We start from the raw sequence: 22,949 nt of genomic DNA, 5'->3' as shown, positions 1-22,949 counted from the left end.
AAGCAAGTGCGCATGTCTGAACTGTGCAGAGTGTTACGGAGGAAAAACACAGGGTGGGGGATAGAGAATATGGGGTGGGGAATGGGGTGATAGATCAGGGGCCACCAAAAGCCTCTCGAGAAAGAGACAGTGAAGTTGAGAGGGAAGGATGCTCCCGGGGGCCTGGACGTGGGTGGAACCGGGCGGGAGGAGGGGGCAGGGAGATCAGAGCAGAGCAGGGCAGCGAGGGGGCTGATGGGGGCCCTGGGAACAGAGATGGGAGCTACATTTTCTCTGCAACCACGGGAAGTCACCTAGGGCTTTTCTATTGGAATGGATGGACAGGATCTGCGTTTCTTAAAAATTTCTTTTTTTAAAGATTTATTTGTATGTTTTGGCTGTGGTGGGTCTTTGCTGCTGCACACTGGCTTTCTCTAGTTGCAGCGAGCAGGGGCTACTCTTTAGTTGTGGTACACAGGCTTCTCATTGCGGTGGTTTCTCTTGTTGTGGAGCACAGACTCTAGGTGTGCTGGCTTCAGTAGTCGGGGCCCACAGGTTTAGCTGCTTTGCGGCATGTAGGATATTCCTAGACCAGGGATGGAACCTGTGTCCCCTGCACTGGAAGGCAGATTCTTAACCACTGGACCACCTGGGAAGTACCAAGATCTGCATTGTATAAAGGTCCCTTTGGCGCCCAGGAGGAGAGTGCATGGGTGGAATGGTGGAGGCTGTTATAACCATCCAGACTAGACCCAGTCATGCCTCTGAAGAGTCCCGGTTGAGCAGTATTCTGGGGACAGAGTCCCTGAGAGACAGACAGAAGCAGCACAGATACAGAGCCCAGAACAGAGGTGCGGGGCTCCTGGTGTGCAATCACTGCCTCGCTTTCCACAGACAAAGGCGGAAGCCCCTGGGAAAGGGGCTTGAGTCGGCTGCCAGGGTCCCTCTTCCTTCTCCTATAGCATCACCCCTCGTGGCTGCAGTCCTCAAAGATCCTAAACAGGCCACCTGCCTGAATTCTGCAAGTGTTAAGAAGTCACCAGCATCTCTTTGCTCTGAACTCCAGGATCAACTTCAAAAGCACCTACAGGGCTGATTGCTAGAGCAAGCTGTGCACCGCATTTGCTGTCCTGACATCTAGTCTCTAGAAGAGTCCACCAGGCCCCTGATAAGAGGAACTCACAGAGTGATGGGCAGGGAATTGGCTGGCAGCTCTGGGGACAGATGGGCTTCCCTGATAGGTCAGTTGGTAAAGAATCCGCCTGCAATGCAGGAGACCCCGATTTGATTCCTCGGTGGGGAAGATCCACTGGAGAAGAGATAGGCTACCCACTCCAGTATTCTTGGGCTTCCCTTGTGGCTCAGCTGGTAAAGAATCCGCCTGCAATGTGGAAAACTTGAGTTCAATCTCTGAGTTGGTAAGATCACCTGGAGAAGGGAAAGGCTACCCACTCCAGGATTCTGGCCTGGAGAATTCCATGGTCTGTATAGTCCATGGGGTCACAAAGAGTTGGATATGACTGAGCGACTTTCACTTAACTCACTGGGGACAGAGGGTCCCTTCAGTGTGGTCAGGCCAGGTCACAACGGCCACTCTCCTAATTGCAAGCCCCCTAATTACAATGACTTTTTAAAAAAATATTTATTCACTTGGCTGTGCTAGGTCTTGGTTGCAGCACACTGGATCTTTAGTTCTGACATGCAAACTCTTAGGTGCAGCATGTGCGGTCTAGTTCCCTGACCAGGGATTGAACCCCTACATTGGGAGCATGGAGTCTTAGCCACTGAACCACCAGAGAAGTCCCCAGTTACTTGTTTTTTTTAAAAAAAATCAAATTTTATTGCATGTTGCATAGATTGCAAAACAGTTATTCCTCTTAAAGCATGTTGAATGGGTATTTTTTACACATGGACCCATATTCTGCATCATGGTGATTAAGGATGGTCAAAGCCTTGAAATTGAATATATTAATATTTAATGAAGTTACTAAAAACTCTCACTTTCAAAAAAAAAAAGAATAGCCCCCAAACTATAATGTGCTTGTTTACAAGCAGAGTGGACCTGAAGAGCGGGCAGGTCCCAGAAGCCCACATGTAGCCTGTGAGAAGCAGGCCACCTGCAAAGGTCAGGCCGAGAGGTCAAGTCCAAGATGCTTTCTCCTGCCCTGGAAAGGTGAGTGAAGATTCAACAGTTGGAAAAAAAAAAACTGTCCTGTCTTCCTCCTATTTTAGTGGAATGTCAGACTTTGCCTGTTGGCCTGAAGTTGCAAGACCCTGGACCAGAGCCAGGAAGGGCCCTGCGCTCCATCCCTGATCCGCTGCCTGGCCTGGCCTGGCCTTTCCTGGGCATTGAGCCCCACCTGGTGGCTTTGCGCTCGTCTTCACCTGGCCGAGTCTGGCTCGGAGCAGCATCGCTCAGAGCTGTGGCCACCCGGGGCATCCCTTGCCATCTTTGTTTTTCTGATCCCACAGACCCGCCACAGGCGGAGAAGCCAAGGAGGACCGGGACTTAGAAAGACGTCCGCTCTCCCCAGGGACTTGGACAAAATCGTGAGCAGAATCCTTTTAGAGGATGGTCCTGTGGAAAAGTGTTCCTTCTTTCCCCAAATGAGAGAAGGGGAGGGAGGGAGGGAGAGAGAGAGATGGAGAGGGAGACAGAGACTGAAAGAGAGACACAGACATGTGGCAGGGAGACTAAGATACAGATAGAGGGAGAGAAAAATAGGGGCAAAGTCAAAAACAGACAGCGATAAAGGAGAGGCAGAGAGACACAGAGAGGAGGAGAGACCCACACAGTCACAGAGTAGGAGGGGCTCCGGGACACAGACTCAGAGACAGAGAAAGAGGGAGAGACACACACAGACAGAAGAGGGAGAGTCAGAGACAAAGGTAGAGACAAGGACATCCAGAGATAGAAGGAGAAACAGAGACAGAGAAAGGAGAGACAGAGGGAGTCAAAGACAAAGAGAGACATGGAAAAGAGAAGGAGAGACAGAGACAGAGGGAGAGTTGGCCACAGGAGGAATCCCGTGCAAAGGCTCTCAGGAACGGCTGAGCAGACTCTGCCATCAGGCTGCGGGTTCGAGTCCCCGCCCCACCACCTCCAGCTGAACTTCTAAGGCAAACAACTTACCCTCTCTGGGTGCATCATGGTAACGCCTCTGTGGGGTTCTCGTGAGAAATAATAAGAGAAATGGGCAAAGTCCCTCCAAGGGCACCCAGCACACAGAGGAGGTCAGGCGGGGACCACCTGCCCCATCACTCACTCCCTCTCCTGAGAACAGTCCCACCAGGCACGCAGCCCCACCACCCGCTCTGTGCTCTGGAAGTGTGGCCAGTGCAGCTGAGGAGCTGCATTTTTAATTATTCACTTGAGTGGACTTAAATTTAAATTTTAAAACTGGTGCTCGAGTCAGGTATTGCAAAGCTTTTCAAGTATATTTGGAACAGCCTGCATACATGAATCTACTTTCCCAATTGCAAATGGTATAGAGTCTCAATGCAAACCAATAGTTCAATACAAATTTAATCTCCAGATGGAGATGAGCTCTTGTATAAAATACACGCAAGATTTCAGTGACTTAAAAAAAAAAAAAAGAATGTAAAGATCTCATTAAACATTATTCATACTGGTCTTCCCTAGTGGTCGAGTGGTTGGGAGTCCACTGGTCAATGTAGGGACATGGGTTTGATCCCTGGTCCAGGAAGATCTCACATGGTGCAGAGCAACTAAGCCAGTGCGCCACAACTAGTGAAGCCCACATGCCTAGAGCCAGTGCTCTGCAACAAGAGAAGCCACTGCAATGGGAAGCCTGCTCACTGCAACAAGGAGAAGCCCCTATTCACTGAAACTAGAGAAAGTCCGGATGCAACAGCGAAGAACCAGAGCGACCATAAATAAATCTTTAAAAAAAATTTATATCAATTACATGTTGAGAGGATGCAAGTTTGGTTAGATGGAGCTAAATAAAACACATTGTATTATTGATATGAATTTCGTCTGTTTCTTTTTATTTTCTTTGAACGTGCCTATTAGAAAACTGTAACTCCCACACGTGGTTGGACTCATCCTGGTCCCAGGACAAATATCAGCCATGCACCTGATCCCAGATTTTCAAGCAGACAGTCCTTACCTGCATCATTTGGTTCAGGTTCAAAGCTGTCATCTCAGCATAATTATCAATAGCATCCCCTTTGAGACTTCACTGGCAGTCCAGTGATTAAGCCTCTGCACTTCCAATGCAGGGGACATGGGTTTAATCCCTGGTCAGGGAAATAAGATCCCACATGCCGCAAAGTGTGGCCAAAAAATTAAACACAATAATAATAACCCCACTTTCACTCTCAAAGGTATCCTGGTTTTGCACAATGAACAATATGTCCATGTAAATAAATGTTATATTGACTTGCGATTTCGCCCATAGTTTGCCCTGGCCTTTGACTGTATGGACCACAACAAACTCTGGAAAATTTTTAAAGAGATGGGAATACCAGACCACCTGACCTGCCTCTTGAGAAATCTGTATACAGGTCAGGAAGCCACAGTTAGAACTGGACATGGGACAGACTGGTTCCAAACAGGGAAAGGAGTACATCAAGGCTGTATATTGTCACCCTGTTTATTTAGCTTATATGCAGAGTACATCATGAGAAACTCTGGGCTGGATGAAGCACAAGCTGGAATCAAGAGTGCCGGGAGAAATATCAATAACCTCAGATATGCAGATGACTCCACCCTTATGGCAGAAAGCAAGGAAGAACTAAAGAGCCTCTTGATGAAAGTGAAAGAGGAAAGCGAAAAAGTTGGTTTAAAACTCAACATTAAGAAAACTAAGATCATGGCATCTGGTCCCATCACTTCATGGCAAATAGATGGGGAAACAGTGATAGACTTTATTTTTGGGGGGCTCCAAAATCACTGCAGATGGTGATTGCAGCCATGAAATTAAAAGACACTTGCTCCTTGGAAGAAAAGCTATGACCAACCTAGCAGCATATTAAAAAGCAGAGACATTACTTTGCCAACAAAGGTTCATCTTGTCAAAGCTATGGTTTTCCCAGTAGTCATGTATGGATGTGAGAGTTGGATTATAAAGAAAGCTGAGCACCGAAGAACTGATGCTTTTGAACTGTGGTACTGGAGAAGACTGGTTCCAAGGGTGGGGGAGAGGAAGAAGAGGGTGAGATGAATGGAGAGAATAGCACAGAAGCATATACACGAACATATGAAAAATAGCTAGCCAATGGAAATTTGCTGTATGACTCAGGGAACTCAAACCGGGGCTCTGTAACAACCTGGAGGGGTGGGAAATAGTGGAAGGTGGGAGGGAGGTTCAACAGGGAGGGGACATATGTACACCTATGGCTTATTCATGCTGATGTATGACAGATATCAAACCAATATTGTAACGCAATCATCAATCAAAAATAGATAAATAGAATTAAAAAGTTAAAAACTTGTTTTGGATAAAAAGAGAAATGATATTTTGCATGACGCTGGCCAGATCTCACAAGGAGAATGTCTCGCTGTATTGAGCCTAATTCCAGTGCTTAAGTCTAAGAGCTCTGCAGACTATATAGCTCCCAGGGGCAGCCAACGACGTCACCCAGCGGTCAGCACCGTGAATATGATTAACTCTGTATCCACACGGCTTTCCTCTGAGACCAAGGACAGAACCCAACCCCACGTGCTTTCTGCTGTTCCCCAAAGACCAGCATCATTATCTCCATCTTACGGATCAAGGAATGAGCCCAGGAAGAAGAAATGTGTCCAGGATCACTCATATTCCAAGCGGAAAACTCAAGTTCCAAACTCATCCTGAAGGAGGCTGCTATGTCTCTGACATGCCTCACTTCTTCCAAACCTGATACTTTTGATTGACTATCAAAGTTTTAAAATCAAACAGTCTTAGTAAAAGTGTATGGTGAACACAAAGAAGAGAGGCTGGAACAAAATACACACACGATAAATGTTAGCTGTCATCATCATTATTCCAAAAGTTATGATTTTCTTTACAGTTGCCTAAAAAACAAACAGAACCTCCCAGCAAAATTAGTTTGGACCACACTTCAAAAGTCTGTCGTTGAGAAAGAATATGGATTCACAGTTTCTACTAAATGTCAAATGGATTTTAATTCTGAAGGTATAAAATGGTGCCATAAAATAGCTCAGCTCTTTTCTTCCTAAAAAGAAAAAGAATGAGATTGTCGTAACAACAACAACAAAAAAATCAATGTTTAGTAGGTTTGGAAAGCTTCACGTAAATTAAGGTTTTCCGTGGCTGAGGTGTATAACAACAGAGGTTATTTTGTTCCTACCACAGCTGAATATTTTTAATCATCATTTTGTTGAACATCCAAAATATGACTTTTTGCATTTTATATGTATGTATGTGGGCTTCCCAGGTGGCTCAGTGGTAAAGAATCCACTCGCCTGCCAGTGCAGGAGACACAAGAGATGCAGGTTTGATCCCTGGGTTGGGAAGATCCCCTAGAGTAGGAAATAGCAGCCCACTTCAGTATTTTTGCCTGGAAAATCCCATGGACAGAGGAGCCTGGCAGGCTACAGTTCATGGGGTTGCAAAGAGTTGGACAGGACAGAGCAAATGCACATGTGTGTATGTATGTATGTATCTATGTAACTGTGTATCTATCTATGTTTTTATGTATGTATCTATCTATATTAACTTTATGAGGCTGACACACTTGCATGAAAGTCCCTTCTTAATAAGTGAGATGGAGCTTTGAGGACATATTTGAATACACATTCGAAATAAATCTCACAAACACTGACAACCAATCAGTGGTTAATTTCATCTGAGCTCCTGAACCGAGATGACAGCAACCACAGCCACTGACTTGTGGAAAATGCACATTTGTTTTTAAAGCAACAGCTCCCACTCTGTGCTAGGTCGAGTCTGATCACAACTATGAAACAAAGCCATGTGTGATACCATGTCTAGCACATGTTTCAAAATGTGATATTAAAAAGAAAAAAAACACACACAGCTTCCCCCTGTATGGAACATAGAGCAGTTCTATTTTTTTTTTTTTAACATCCTGCATAAAAGTAACATTAAAAGGTTGGAATCAAAATAAGCCCAAGCCTTAACTTTGTCAGTGCTTTGGGGCTGTGTCTGATAACTCACAGGAAGCCGGTAACCAGCAGAAATAACTTGGCTATGTCAGCGTCAGGATCGTTATTTGCAAATATTAAAAGGAATGTCTTACAAGGAACATGAAGTCAGGAGAGCCAAACTGTTCTTGTTCTAACATTGGACTTGATACACCCATTTATAAGTGATGGCTATTCAGACACTTGCTGATAAAACTGCAGTGATTTGAAATTGAGCTATAAAATAAATAGACAGTGTGTTTGGGAAGATGAAAATAAAATCTCTTTGCCCATGGGGAGACAATATCCTATGACCTCCGGCATGGCTGGTGCTGATGCGGAGAGATGCAGAATGTGGTAAAAAGCAATACACTTTTGTCTAGAGAATCAGCAGGGAACCACTACACACTCTTCATTTCCTGGTATTGTTTTGGCTTTTAGGGGTTACTATTCAAAGGAAAGGGCTTCCCCGATGGCTCAGCTTCCCCAGTGGTTCAGCGGTAAAGAATCTGCCTGCAAGGCAGGAGACTCAGGTTCGATCCCTGGGTCGGGAAGATCTGCTGGAGAAGGAAATGGAAACTCTCACCAGTAGTCTTGCCCAGAGAACCCCATGGACAGAGGAGCCTGGCAGGCTATAGTCCATGGGGTCATAAAAGAGTCAGACACGACTTAGCAACTAAAAAATAACATGTGCACTGCGTGCATGCTAAGTCACTTCAGTCATGTCTAACTCTTTTCGACCCCATGGACTGTAGCCCACCAAGGCTCCTCTGTCCATGGGATTTTTCCAGGCAAGAATACTGCAGTGGGTTGCCATGCCCTTCTCAAACAACAACATTCAAAGGAAAGGGCTTCCCTGGTGGCTCAGTGATGAAGAACCCGCCTGCAACGCAGGAGATGTGGGTTTGATCCCTGGATCTGGAAGTCTGCTGCAGGAGGAAATGGCAATCCACTCTAGTATTGTGGCCTGGAGAATCCCATGGACAGAAGATTCTAGAGGGCTACAGTCTACGGGGTCACAAAGAATCAGACACGACTGAGCAACTACACAACAACAACATTCAAAGGAAAGGCAATAGTTGAGACGTGCCTTTTGTTGGACAGTAACAGATAAGGCCTGGACCCGATCGTTGCTTTTTCAGGTGATTTCCCAGGTGAGCAGCTGCAGCCACATGGTACCTGGTGATGCCAGACTACCTGCAACCCTGCCACTCCCCCAGGGAAGCTGGTCCCATCTTGTTTGTGTGACTCTGTGTCAGTGGGCAGTGAAACCAGGTCACCTGTAATTCTTCTAAGGGAAAGGAAAAGCAATCTCAGATTAAACACCTGCTGTATGAAAGTTGAAAGACTGAATTTTCAAATATTGGAGTTGACCCATACTTTTAAGTATAAATCCCTTTATTTCTGCCTTTATTTCTGCATATAACATATGCTTTCATAAAGATGATATTAGGTAGAACCTAATTCTTAAATCTGAAGACTTGAGGTTTTTTTGTTTTGTTTTTTTTAAATGCCACCTAACGAGCCAATGGAGAAGGCAATGGCAACCCACTCCAGTATTCTTCCCTGGAGAATCCCATAGACAGAGGAGCCTGGCAGACTACCATCAAAGGGGTCACAAAGAGTCAGACACAACTTACTGACTAAACAACAACAACACAAGCTGTAGGGCATCAAGGGCTCTTCTCTTGTTGACAACCATAACCAGAGCCCTGGGCGGCGTGCTGTACCCACAGCTCAGCCCTGTATATCAGCCCCTTTAGCCCACCACACACCTCTTTCTGCTGTTATAATTAGTTCCACTTGTATGGAGGAGAAGACGGAGCTTGGAGACTCAGGTCAAGGCTACACGCCCAGCACAGGGTCCTGGAGGTTTAAAGGCAAGCACATTCTTGGAACTTCAGACCTTGGGACTGGGACCCCCTCACGCATGTCCAGGAAGGTCTTGGCACACACGTGTGCCCCGGATGACACTGCCCATCATCTGTCCCCACTGTCAGCTACATTGGCCTTTAATTTCAGATGCACACGTGTAACAGACACATACATGTATGAACACAACTATGCTGCCTCTTCTGTACATTGTTTTGAGGAACTGCAAGGGATCAGATATATGGCAATCTTCTGAACACCAGGGGATATTCCAGAAGCATAGGATTATACCTGAAGAGTAAGTACCTGCTTCAGAAACCAGAAATCTATTTGGGAGTTTGGGGTTAGTAGATGCAAACTACTATATATAGCATGGATAAACAACAAGATCCTACTGTAGAAAACAAGGAACTATATTAGATATCCTGTGATAAACCATGATGGAAAAGAATATGAAATAGAATGCATACATGTATATACATATATCACTGAATCATCGTGCTATACAGCAGAAACTAACACATTGTAAATCAACTATGCTTCAATAAAATAAACTTCAAAAAAAAGAAACCAGAAAGTCAAGCATCTAAGAGGGGAAGTGACTTGCTCAAGATCACGGTAATCAACATCAGCAGCATCAGAAATAGAACCCAGGTCTCATGTTTCTGGAAAGTCCCTAGGTTTCTTTTAGTCACATGTCCAGGAGGCTGCCCAGGTGACAAAGTGACCCTGTGTTCCAAATATTCTTCTACTGATTACAGTAAGTCCCCTACATGTAAACCTTCAAGTTGATAGCTTTCAAAGATGCTAATTCGCATTCGCAAGTCCAATCATGTACGAAGTGGCAACCCATTCCAGTATTCTTGCCTGGAAAACCACAAGGACAGAGGAGCCTGGTGGGCTACAGTCCCTGGGGTCATAAGAGCGAGACAGGACTTTGCGACTAAACCACCACCACTGGCGCACATTGCCATGTGCGTGCATCCTCTACAAGTGGCTGTGCTTTTGTGTACTTCACTGCACAGCCCTGTATAGAGTACAGGAGTACAGCATCTTTATTTCAAGTCCAGGATGCCCAGAAACAAGCCTGAAAGCAGTGGCAGAGAAAGGCTGAAGAGAGACAAGAGGAAGAAGCAGTAACTGAAGAACTGAAGAGATTCATGATGCAGGAAATGGCCCGGGGATTTTCTTTACTTGAAGCACTGGTAGGTTTTGAAGCATAGGACCCTAGTGTAGACTGGTACATGAAGGTTGCAGCAGCCGTTCAGAAAGCAATCCAGTGCTACTGTGTCATCTATGATGAGAAAAAAAGAGCTACTACCCAGACATCACTGCATTGTTTTTTCACGAGGGTTGATAGAATTAAATCCAGCAAGGAACTGGAACCTGAGCCATCAACGTCAGGCTTGAGCGAAGTTGCAGCTTGCCCTCCGTCTCCTGTTGCTGACGATCCTTCAGCTCTACCCTCTCCACCTCCTCTCCCTCCTCCAGTGACTCTTCTCGCCTGTTCATGCAATGCCAGCCCCTGTATGCCAGTTGTTGTACTGTATTTTTCAAGGTCCTGTACTGTAAGGTTAAAAATGTTTTCTTAATTGTTTGGTTTTTATGTAGTATTTGTATGAAAAGTATTATAACCCCTATCGCAGTACAGTACTATACAGCCAATAGTGTTAGTTGGGTACCTAAGCTAATTTTGTTGCACTTACAAACAATGCAGTCTCGGAACGGGGCTTGTTGGTATGTAGGGGACTTACTGTATAAAGGGAACACTGACAGCTAATCACAAAGATGCAAATTATAGACTCTCTGAACCACAGGTGGATGAAAACCACTCAGACCAGGTGAACACAGGGAAATCGCTCTCCTTTACCTGAGGGTCTGAGAACAGCAATCCTGTAACTTCATGCTTCACCACAGCAGCGTTTCCAGGGATGTTCCTCGCCAACACTGGGACTTCCAAATCCATTGCCTGAAAGGATGCAAAGAGCAAAGGAGACAGGTGGGCGATCACTGTCAGAGTGTGTGTGGTGAGATGAGCCAATTTGTGACAGAATGACTCCTTAGTTTCACTGGAGCTCTGGCATCAACAAAAATCACCCCAAAACTTTGCCCAAAGTGGTTTCCCAACCACAAACCCCAGATGTTCCAACTACACACTGAATCTTAATGACTGACTGTATTTGCAAGTGTTGGGAAACTATATACTGTAATGGCCTGTCTTAATGCAACGTCACAAAGAAACCTTCTCTCTCTCCAATGTTCAGTTCACACTTCTTCAGTGGCAGCCTGGAGTACACTTTTTGAAAATATTTACCTATTTATTTGGCTGCACTGGGTTTTAGTTGCTGCACACACGATCTCCGTGTGGCATGTGAACTCTTAGCTGTGGCATGTGGAATCTAGTTCCCTGATCACAGATCGAACCTCAGCCCCCTGTTTTGGGACTTTGCCACTGGACCAGCAGGGAAGTTCCTGGAGTATACATTTTTTAATTACCATCATTCTCATTTTCCCTGATGGGTAATTTTCTTTCAGCACCAGCCATACAAATGCCACCAGGTCCGTACACATCCCTTTGGCATGGACACAGAGGTAAAGAGGAACAAGATTTATCACCTGATTACCCACTAAACAACCTTTCCAGTTCCAAAGGGCTGGGATCAGTCAGCATGGGGCTCCTCGTGATGAAAGAAGTCTCCAAGTCATGGATTTCCAGTCTCATCTTGTAGGGTAAAGATTGGGACCCTCCACTGTCATTAGAGTCAAAGCTATGGTTTTTCCAGTAGTCATGTATGGATGTGAGAGTTACCATAAAGAAGGCTGAGCACTGAAGAATTGATGCTTTTGAACCTGTGGTATTGGAGAAGACTTTTCAAAGTCCCTTGGACTGCAAGGGGATAAAACCAGTCAATCCTAAAGGAAATCAACCCAGAATATTCCTTGGAAGGACTGATGCTGAAGCTCCAATACTCTGGCTACCTGATGCAAAGAGCCAACTCATTGGAAAAGATCCTGATGCTGGGAAAGATTGAGGGCAGAAGGAAAAGAGGGCAGCAGAGGATGAGATGGTTGGATGGCATCACTGACTCAAGACATGAGTTTGAGCAAACTCCAGGAGATAGTGAAGGACAGGGAAACCTGGCATGCTGCAGTACATGGGGTCACAAAGAGTTGGACATGACTTAGTGACTGAACAACAACAACTGTCATTACATTTGGGAACAAGAAAACTCAGCAGCGCAGGCAGAAAGTAACTCTGCATCTCAACATTAGGGTCACAGCCACCTTATGAGCCCACTGTTTGGGCCTTGGGTTCTGACCTCCAGTGAGCATGATCTGGCATTTTGGAAAAGATCACAGGCCAGGAATCACAAAACTGTGGTCTTGCCCTGGTGGAAGCTTTGCTCTTGACTGACACAGGGGGTCTCAAATCCATTGCTCATCATCATCATTTTGGGGAGACAAAGTTCATCTTAAACAGCAAGGATTTACTGTATAGCACGAGCAGCTGTATATTCAATATCTTATAATAACCTATAATAGAAAAGAATTGAAAAAAAAGAATATAGATGCATACACATAACAGGATCACTTTGTTGTACACCCAAAACTAATATTATATTGTAAATCAACTATACTTCAATAAAAGAGAAAGAAAAAAAAATGTCGTTTAAAAAGCACATGGAAATGCTATTTTCATTCAGCCAAGATGTGACATTAAGGTTGGTTGATTCTCAAGTCACTTTCTTTAGGTGTAAAGTTACTTCTTCAAAAAGGCAAAGTCTCAGAATACGACTGTGCTGTGACGCTGGTCCTGATGAGCACAGTGCCTGGGAATGTCTTAGGGAGATGGTGTTTGGAGATGAGCGAGCTTACCCTCTGAACCCCTTCAGGTCATGATCCGGGAAGGGGGCAGTGTTGGGGAGGGGCACTTGGAGCAGAAATCAGCTCAAATCTGGTATCTGGGGCCCCATTTGGGGACTAAGAACAGGAAACATCAGAGCTCAAGAGGTACCAAACACTTAGTCAAGTTTGCAGTCACTGGATTACTCTTGCCCACCATAATCTCTTCAAGCATCCAGGAAGTGGGTGGAAGCTTCACATATGAACTTTTAAAAAAGCTTTGTTGGGGCTTCTCCTGGTGGTCCAGTGGTTAAGACTCCACCTTCCACTGCAGGGGGTGTGGGTTTGATCCCCAGTTGGGGAACTAAGATTCTACATGCTGGGCGTTGTGACCACAAAATGAATAAATAAAAATAAATTTAAAAGCCTTGTCTCTGGTGCACCATCCTCAGCAGGGCTGATAAGGGTTTTCAGAGACATGATCCCCCAGTCTACACTGCTGAACAGTCTTTGGAAACACAGCTGCCAGGGCTCTGTATCAACACAGTAAGTAAGCTGTTGAAGGGTGCCTTATGTAAGTGTCTATATTGGGCTTCCCAGGTAGCTCAGTGGTAAAGCATCAGCCTGCCAAGGCAGGAGACATGGGTTCTATTCCTGGGTGGGGAAGATCCTCTGGAGGAGGAAACGCAACCCTCACCAGTATTCTTGCCTGGGAAATCCCATGGACTGAAGAGTCTGGTGGATGACAGTTCACGTTTAAAAGAAATGTGTCTCATCAAATGGGATTTTTACATGCCTCTGAGACCAAACGAGGGCTTCCCAGGTGGCACTAGCGGTAAAGAACCCACCAGCTAATGGAGAATATGTGAGAGAACTGGGCTTGATCCTCATATTGGGAAGAATCGCTGGAGGAGGTTACGGCAACCCACTCCAGAATTCTTGCCTGAAGAAGCCCACTGACAGGCTTACAGGCCCACTGGCGGCCTACAGTCCACAAGGTCGAAAACAGTGGGACACAACTGAGGCGACTGAGCATGCACCATGCACCCGTGCATGACAAAACAATGCTAATTCTGAAAGGTCAAAAGATCCCCTCCTGCCAAAGTGAGACGCACTTATTCTGTGATTAACCACTTTGGGTCTTTGAATTGATTCTAATGAAATCCACCCTCCACCACTCCTCCAAAATCAGTTTCATTCAAAACCCTCATCCCAAAGGTTATTTTGGAGTTTTCAAAAGGAACACAGTGTCGGCATCTGAAAGCAGACGGAATTACTCAGAGCTGCCTTTCCTTTGAAGTAAATGAGATCTGACAGCAATTCATCTGCAATGAAATGCTGTATGTGCTAGCTACAAAATCATTCCCGAAACCTACTTTACCTTTTCTTAACAAGGTGGGGGAGAGGAAATGTGTATTTACATACAAAGGCGCGATTCAGCAAGGCTTGAGGACTGGTACTCTAAAAATGTACATTTTTAAAGCTAATATGAAGAGTACAATGTACTGCTCCAGTGACTCTAGTTGAAAGCTGATTTTAAACCACAATGGAGATTAATGCTAATCATTAAGCTCAGATTGAGATATTGAGGCATTCAACATCTGGCTGAAGAAGAACATGTCACAAATCCAGGCTCTGTGCTCTAAAAGCTTCCCAACACGAGAATTACAGGCATCGGTATATAGCTTCTACCCCAGCCCATGGTATTTTATTTTTGGTTTTCTTTGTTTGCTTTTTTAAATGATGCCACATTTGAAGAAAATATTAGGTATACAACATCAGTCATTTCTTAAGTTTATGCAGCATGATTTTTTTTTCCTGCTTTAATTATTTACCATGACCTCTGAAACATCAAAATTCACAAATTGTACCTTTGGCCAATAAATTCAACTAGTGTCCAAAGGAATAAATGGATGTTACAAATACTTATGATACAATAATAGCATCGCTCTAAGTAAGTAGACCCTGAAGTAAAAAACTAGGGTTATGAGAACGGGGATGTAAAACGTGATTCAAAGACTCGGAGGACCAATGGCCAAACATTTCCTTTTTTGCAGGGGGTAAAAACAGATTCAAGGGATTAGATGCAAAGGGAATAGATTTAAGGGATTAGATCTGACAGACAGAGTGCCTGAAGAACTATGGACGGAGGTTCGTGACATTGTACAGGAGGCAGTGATCAAGACCATCCCCAAGAAAAAGAAATGCAAAAAGGCCAAATGGTTGTTTGAGGGATTACAAATAGCTGTGAAAAGAAGAGAAGCAAAAGGCAAAGGAGAAAAGGAAAGATATACTCATTTGAATGCAGAGTTCCAAAGAATAGCAAGGAGAGATAAGAAAGCTTTCCTCCATAATCAGTGCAAAGAAGTACAGGAAAACAACAGAATGGGAGAGACTAGAGATCTCTTCAAGAAAATTAGAGATACCAAGGGAACATTTCATGCAAAGATGGGCACAATAAAGGACAGAAATGGTATGGACCTAACAGAAGCAGAAGATATTAAGAAGAGGTGGCAAGAATACACCAAAGAACTATACAAAAAGGATCTTCTTGACTCACATAATCACGATGGTGTGATCACTCACCTAGAGCCAGACATCCTGGAATTCGAAGTCAAGTGTGCCTTAGGAAGCATCACTACAAACAAAGCTAGTGGAGGTGATGGAATTCCAGTTGAGTTATTTCAAATCCTAAAAGATGATGCTGTGAAAGTGCTTCACTCAATATGTCAGCAAATTTGGAAAACTCAGCAGTGGCCACAGGACTGGTAAAGGTCAGTTTTCATTCCAATCCCAGAGAAAAGCAATGCCAAAGAATGCTCAAACTACCGCACAATTGCACTCATCTCACACACTAGCAAAGTAATGGTCAAAATTCTCCAGGCCAGGCTTCAACAGTACGTGAACCATGAACTTCTAGATGTTCAAGCTGGATTTAGAAAAGGCAGAGGAACCAGAGATCAAATTGCTAACATCCGTTGGATCATCCGAAAAAGCGAGAGAGTTCCAGAAAAACATCTACTTCTGCTTTATTGATTACGCCAAAGCCTTTGACTGTGTGGATCACAATAAACTGTGGAAAATTCTGAAAGAGATGGCAATACCAGACCACCTGACCTGCCTCTTGAGAAATCTGTATGCAGGTCAAGAAGCAACACTTAGAACTGGACATGGAACAACAGACTAGTTCCAAATTGGGAAAGGAGTACATCAAGGCTATATATTATCACTCAGCTTATTTAACTTACATGCAGAGTACATCATGCAAAATGCTGGACTGGATGAAGAACAAGCTGGAATCAAGATTGCCGGGAGAAATATCAATAACCTCAGATATTCAGATGACACCACCCTTATGGCAGAAAGCGAAGAAGAACTAAAGAGCCTCTTGATGAAAGTGAAAGAAGAGAGTGAAAAGTTGGCTTAAAACTAAACATTCAGAAAACTAGATCATGGCATCTGGTCCCATCACTTCATGGCAAACAGATGGGGAAACAATGGAAACAGTGACAGACTTTATTTTGGGGGCTCCAAAATCACTGCAGATGGTGACTGCAGCCCTGAAATTAAAAGACACTTGCTCCTTGGAAGAAAAGCTATGACCAACCTAGCAGCATATTAAAAAGCAGAGACATTGCTTTGCCAACAAAGGTTCATCTTCTCAAAGCTATGGTTTTTCCAGTAGCCATGTATGGATGTGAGAGTTAGACTATAAAGAAAGCTGAGTACTAAAGAATTGATGCTTTTGAACTGTGGTACTGGAGAATACTCTTGAGAGTCCCTTGGACAGCAAGGAGATCCCATCAGTCCATCCTAAAGGAGATCAGTCCTGGGTGTTCATTGGAAGGACTGATGCTGAAGCTGAAGCTCCAATACTTTGGCCACCTGATGTGAAGAACTGACTCATTTGAAAAGACCCTGATGCTGAGAATGATTGAAGGTGGGAGGAGAAGGGGACAACAGAGGATGAGATGGTTGGATGGCATCACTGACTCAATGCACGTGAGTTTGAGTAAACTCCGGGAGTCCATGATGGACAGGGAGGCCTGGCATGCTGCAGTCCATGGAGTTGCAAAGAGTTGGACACGACTGAGCGACTGAACTCAACTGAACTGAACAGGGGGTTTTATCAAGTGCTAATTTGTAGGACGTCTGCAGCATCCATTGTCTGCAAGGCATGTGTAGAGAACTATAGGAAATTCCATACGTTTGATGGCTTGTGATTTAGGGATATGAAGACAACTCAGCACTGAAAGCTGGTTATGACAGGATGGATGGCATCTCCTCTTTACTAATATCACTCTTAAAGGAACCCAGCATGCCATGAACCAACAGCAAAATAAGAGAAAGGAAAAACCCTTCTGAATTAAGTGTACACTGGTGATAACCTCAAGTCACTAGCACAAAGCCGTTAAGATATCCAGGTAAGGGAATTCCCTGATGGTCCAGCGGTTGGGACTCCACACTTTTACTACTGTGCGCCTGGGGTTTAATCCCTGGTCAGGGAACTAAGATCCTTGAAGTTCTAGGACACGGCCAAAAAAAAAAGTTTTAAAAGATATCCAGGTTGGGACTTCCCTGCCAGTCCAGTGGTTAAGACTCCATTTTATCAATGCAGGTGGTCAGAGAACTAAGATCCCACATGCCATGCTGCACAGCCAAAAAAAATTTTTTAAAGATACCAAAAATAAAAAAAATAAATATATCATGGGTAAACACCCAATTATGGAAAACGCTCAGTAAGAAGAGATTGCAAAGGGCTTCAAGGTTGAATTAAGTCCTCTACCCAAGAGTTGATACAGTCAAACTAGAGCCTGCCAGGATTTCAAGAGCAGGGGCTTTTTATTTCAGTGCAGAAAACTCGAGCAATGGACTGCAAGGTTGTGCTGGGATGTGCATATTTAGCCCAAGTAGAGTACGCAATTTTTCTTCTCTTTTCTTTTTGGCTGTGCAGCACAGCATGTGCGATCTTAGTTCCCCAACCAGGGGTTGAACCCTCACCCCCTGCAGTGGAAGGTGGAGTCTTAACCACTGGACAACCAGAAAAGTCCAGGAAGTGATTTTTCAGAGCTGAGCACTAGATAGAGAGATTCGGTCCACCCTCATTCCCACCCTCCTGTGCATCTGTAATCACTCCTCTCTGTGTTACCACACCCACCCCCTGTCTTGTGCACAAGCCCGTCCCTTTCTTATCCCCTAAATTCTGGGATCATTGCACACACTGAAAAGAGGGAGAAGAAATCAAGACAAAAGAAGGCTTCCTACAAAACACACCTTTATCCACATCCTGTCCAAGCCCTTCATAGTCTCTGTCACCTTCCCACTGAAGCTACTTGGTGAGTCAGAGAGGTGACACTATCCTAGTTTTATTTCATTTTGTCACTGGCAAGGAAAAATGGCAAGGAGAAAGAAAACAGTATTTTTAAATCCCAGCTAGAACTTCAAAACTACTTTACAACTCCCGAAGAGACGCCTCTGTGCTTGTTAGCTTTAAGAAACACACAGCTTTATTGACAAATGCATCACCTCCATAACTAAGACAAGGGGTGATCGACAATTTCATATTTCCACTTTCAGGACTCATTAGATCATTACCTCCAGAATTGCGGCTGACATGCCTTCAGAGACAGAGCTATTCACCACCGCGAAGCAATTCTTCATGACCGCATGGAGGTCTTCCTGAGCCATTTCCCTGATCAGTCGTACCCCAGGGGTCCTGAAACAACGGGGAGTAGAGAGCATCTATGGCCGAGAATCTTACAGGGAGAGGCTGGGAGGAGAGACGACAATTTTAGAGAAATACCTTAGATCACCAGGGAAGCATGATTGATAAAGGGTTCAGTACAGAAAATCATACTGGAGTGAGAATCAATCCTATTTCCATCCCTGATAAGGGAGGGAGAAAGCCTGTGAACACACCTACTTCCATCCTGAATCCTTCTGACCAAGGAGACACGAGATTCTCAGATACTGGACATCAGAGATGTGGCTCTTGCCATTTTTCTCTGGATGATTTAGAAAGCAGACCTTTCCTAATAATGCAGCCTTTTCCCCAATGCTTTTTAAAAGATACTCAGAGAGGGTGAGTATCCCTGGTGGTCCAGCGGCTAGGATTCCGTGCTCCCAATGCAGGGGGCCTGGGTTCAATCCCTGGTCAGGGAACTAGATCTCACACGCCACAACTAAGTTCAGTCAAATAAATAAATAAAGATAAATATGAGAAAAGATACTCAAAGCGATAATCATAGATGTATCATAAACAGAGAGAAATAGAAATTGTAAAACCAATTGTAACACAACCAATACCCTTGTGCCCAACACTTTGTCACAGAGGTTTTGCCTTGTTTTATTTTTCTCACCTGACAGTACAGACATTCTTCCCCATTCCCCCAACTCTCTCCAGTCTCATGGTTTTGAGGTTATCCTTTCACATAACTGCTTATACTTTTACATACATGCTTTCTGTATCTATGAGCAATATAAAGGCACCTGATTACATATGGGGGTGACATCAGTGTTTCTCAGTACCCTGGGGTGGTGGGATGGCCAGTAGGAGGAGCTGGGATCCTGGGAGGGTGAGGAAATACACCTAAAAGAGGGATGACCCGCAAGGGAGAGGATGCTTCTGGCTCTTGTCCTTCCCCATCTCCCCACTTAGAATATGGAAAGTAATGTGTGAGTTCTACAGCTACAGTCATCTTAGAAATGGAAGTCACAGGTAGGGAGCACAGGACAGAGATATTGGAGACAATGTCTCTGAAGTTTTACTCGGTCCTAGACCAATGACCTCAGATTTCTTGATGTGAGCAGTTAACGCCCCTGGGTGTGTAAGACAGCATTGTCGGGTCTCTGCTGTTGTTGTTTAGTCATTAAGTCATGTCCAACAGTTCGGTGACCTCGTGGACTGTAGCCCACCAGGCTCCTTTGTCCATGGGATTTTCCAGACAAGAATGCTGGAGTGGGTTGCCATTTCCTTCTCCAAGGGATCTTCCTGGGCCAGGAATAGAAACTGCATCTCCTGCGCTGGCAGGAGGATTCTTTACCACTGAGCCACCAGGGAAGCCCTGGTCTCTGTTACTGGCAGACAAATGCAATTGATAGCAAAGATCCTGGCAAATTGCTTTCCAGAGGAATGGCTGCAATTTTCACCCTCACCAGCAGATTTTTTAGTTTTTATTCGGTTTTGACCCATGAGGTCAGGGACAATTATAACCTCAAAGTGGGTTTCTTGGGCATTTCCTGACCTAGCGAGGTTGTATATCTTCACACATGCATCCACGCGACTGCTCCCTAGGGAACTGCTGATGTTCCCAGCAGGTCAGCTTCCTGGCTTGTCAATGGGGAAAGGAATAGCACCCAGATTCTCACAGGATCATCAGGAGATTAAAGGAGTAATTATTAATGAGGTGCTGGGAACAGAGCCTAGGACACGGTGACTGCTGGGAACTGGGATTATTTACCAGTCACTAGGCTTCCGCTCCTGCAAAACACCTGTTCACTCCCTACACTTATCTCTCTCTCTCTTTTTTTTTTAATGTATTTCATCATGTCACTCAGCATATGGGACCTCAGTTCCCTGTTGCTTCAGTCGTGTCCGACTCTTTGTGACCGCATGGACTGTAGCCCACCAGGTTCCTCTGTCTATGTGATTCTCCAGGCAAGGATACTGGAATGGGTTGCCATGCCCTTCTCCAGGGGATCTTCCTGGCCCAGGGATCGAACATGCATTGGCAAGGAGGTTCTTTACCATTCCCTGACCAGTGATCAAGCCCGAATCCTCTGCATTGGAAGCTTGGAGTTTTAACCACCAGACCGCCAGGGAAGTCCCGTACTTACCTCTTTACTTTGGCTTTTACTTCCCTTGTGAAGACTGGATCAACCTGAAAATTGACAAAGATGAATTTTAGGAAAAGCCAGAAATGAATCTAAGTCTCAAGAGAGTTGCAGATCATGGCAACAGAGCCAGACGTAACAACTCAGAAAGGGAAAAAGTAAATGAAATACAAAAGAATACCCCTGAGTCCAGCTACTGCAAAGTAATAAGGAAAAGAACGACGTGAGAGAAAATTTAAAGACACAAACACATCAGTCGTCCTTCAGTATCCACCATTCCAGGACCCCCTCAGATATCAGTCTGTGGATGCTCAAGTCCTTTATATAAAATGGCATAGTATTTACATCTAACTTAAACACATCCTCCTGTATACTTTAAATCATTTCTGGATTACTTACAGTACTAATATAATATAAATGCAATGTAAATAGGTGCCAATGCACAGCAAACTGAAGTTTTGCTTTTTGGAACTTTCTGGAATCTCTTTTCCTGAATATTTTCAGTCCATGGTTGGTTGACTCTGATAATATAGAACCTGATGATACACAGGGCCAACTGCATTCCTGTTTCCTGTTTGGTCTATAAGATAAAAGCCTGGTGAAGCTCCAGGTACGGGAGGCCAAGAGTTATCCACCCAACTCAAGGTCCTAAAACATAAGTCATTTCCAGTCAAGGGAAAGTCTGACAAAAACATAATATTTCAGTGAAAGTTTTGCCGGGTTGATTACAGTGGTGGGTTTTGTCATAAAACCTTTGAGGCAGAAGGAGTTGGAATCCTTGATAGATCTTAAATAAAAGATCTGACTGAATTAAAATTTTATTTTCAACAGGGAGCTTTTCCAGACACACAGTTTTAAAGCAAAGGCATGTCTATGGGCTGATACATGGGAAAACAACTGGGGTCTTGTCCATACAATGAAATATTATTCAGCCAACAAAAAGGAATGGAGTACTGATTTATGCTACAGTGTGGAGGAACCTTGAAAACATTATGCTAAATGAAAGAAGTCAGACACAAAAGGCCCTAAATTGTAACTCTTTTTATATGAAATGTCCAGAACAGACAAATCTATAAAGAAAGAGTAGATTAGTTGCTAATCAGTTGCTAGGCACCGGGAAGTGGGGAGAATGGGAGTGACTGCTAATAGGTATGGGATTTTGGGGAGATGATGAAAATGCCCCAAAACTAGATAGGGGTGATGACTGCAAAACTTTGTATTAAATACTTGAAAATGGTGCATTGTATGCCATACAAATTATATTTCCATTTTTAAAGAGCCAAGTCCAACTTTTTTATTAGTTACAATGTGATATTCTTAAGTCTGCACTTCACTCCTATTTCACATCTAGAGGAAATATGTCCCATGAGACAGGTGCCAGGTTGTTTTTGTTTTTTTTGAGATTTATTTATTGGCTGTGTGGGTCTCCTTTGCTGTATGTGGGCTTTCTCTAGTTGTGGAAATTGGGGGCTACTCTCTAGTTGTGGTGCATAGGCTTCTCATTGAGGCAGCTTCTCTTGTTGAGAAGCACAGACTCCAGGCAAACAAGCTTCAGTAGCTGTGGCTCACAGGCTTAGATGCTCTGTGACATGTGGGATGCCCAGACCAGGGATCGAACCAGTGTCTCCTGCATTGCAAGTCAGATTCTTAAACACTGGACTACTAGGGGAGCTCCCAGGTACCCTGTTTTGTCCCATTGTGTCCCTGGTAGTCAGTATGTTTGCTGAATTAGTGCAAACATTAATAGCAATGTTTCTTAAACTGGTCTCTTATACCAACATTTTTGACTCCACATATTTTTAAGAAAACTCTTATGTAGATGTCCAGATTGAGTGGGGCTCTGGAGACAGACCACCTGGGTCAAAGCCTTCCCAAACCAACCTCTAGCCACATGGCCATGTGCACATTAATGGATCTCTCTGGGCCTCAAGCTCCTCATCCGTAAGAAGAGAATGATAACAGCACCGTGGGATTGTTGGGAGGATCAAATAGTTAAAACACGTCCAGTGTTTACAACTTTTTCTGAAACACAGTAACTATAGAGACACTGCCATACTTCTCAGCAAGACATCTGCACACCTGAAGGTCATCACAGAATCCAGAAAACACACCTTATTCCTGACCATCAGAAGCCAAACTAATGTACTCTTTATGCACAACGACCTCTTCTCAGGTAGATTTACTTCCTGAAGTACCAAGAGGATCTTTAGGGATAACTTTCCACCTGTCACAGGGTCCCTACAAGCCTATTAGGATGAAGCTGCAGTGTATGTTTATCACATCTGTTTCATCCAACTGCAAACTATTA

General features: G+C 44.3%; 1 protein-coding gene across 2 annotated transcripts in view; it reads right to left on the bottom strand.

Moving 5' to 3' along the window:
* Nucleotides 1-22,949, bottom strand: part of GLT1D1 (glycosyltransferase 1 domain containing 1) — a 104,077-nt gene that overhangs the window by 12,485 nt on the left and 68,643 nt on the right. For both annotated transcript variants that reach the window (XM_081544709.1, XM_081544710.1), the window contains 3 exons: nucleotides 20,645-20,688; nucleotides 18,404-18,524; nucleotides 10,836-10,934 (listed from right to left, as the gene is read on the bottom strand). In XM_081544709.1, coding sequence (XP_081400835.1) covers nucleotides 10,836-10,934; nucleotides 18,404-18,524; nucleotides 20,645-20,688 — 264 coding nt within the window. The remainder of the gene's footprint in view (nucleotides 1-10,835; nucleotides 10,935-18,403; nucleotides 18,525-20,644; nucleotides 20,689-22,949) is intronic.

This window comes from Giraffa tippelskirchi, chromosome 11, assembly GCF_054371585.1.
Source record: "Giraffa tippelskirchi isolate mGirTip1 chromosome 11, T2T-mGirTip1v1.2.pri, whole genome shotgun sequence".
In the NCBI taxonomy this organism is placed as follows: domain Eukaryota; kingdom Metazoa; phylum Chordata; class Mammalia; order Artiodactyla; family Giraffidae; genus Giraffa; species Giraffa tippelskirchi.
The sequence above is the reverse complement of the archived record's forward strand: the minus strand, read 5'-3'. Positions and strand labels throughout refer to the sequence as shown.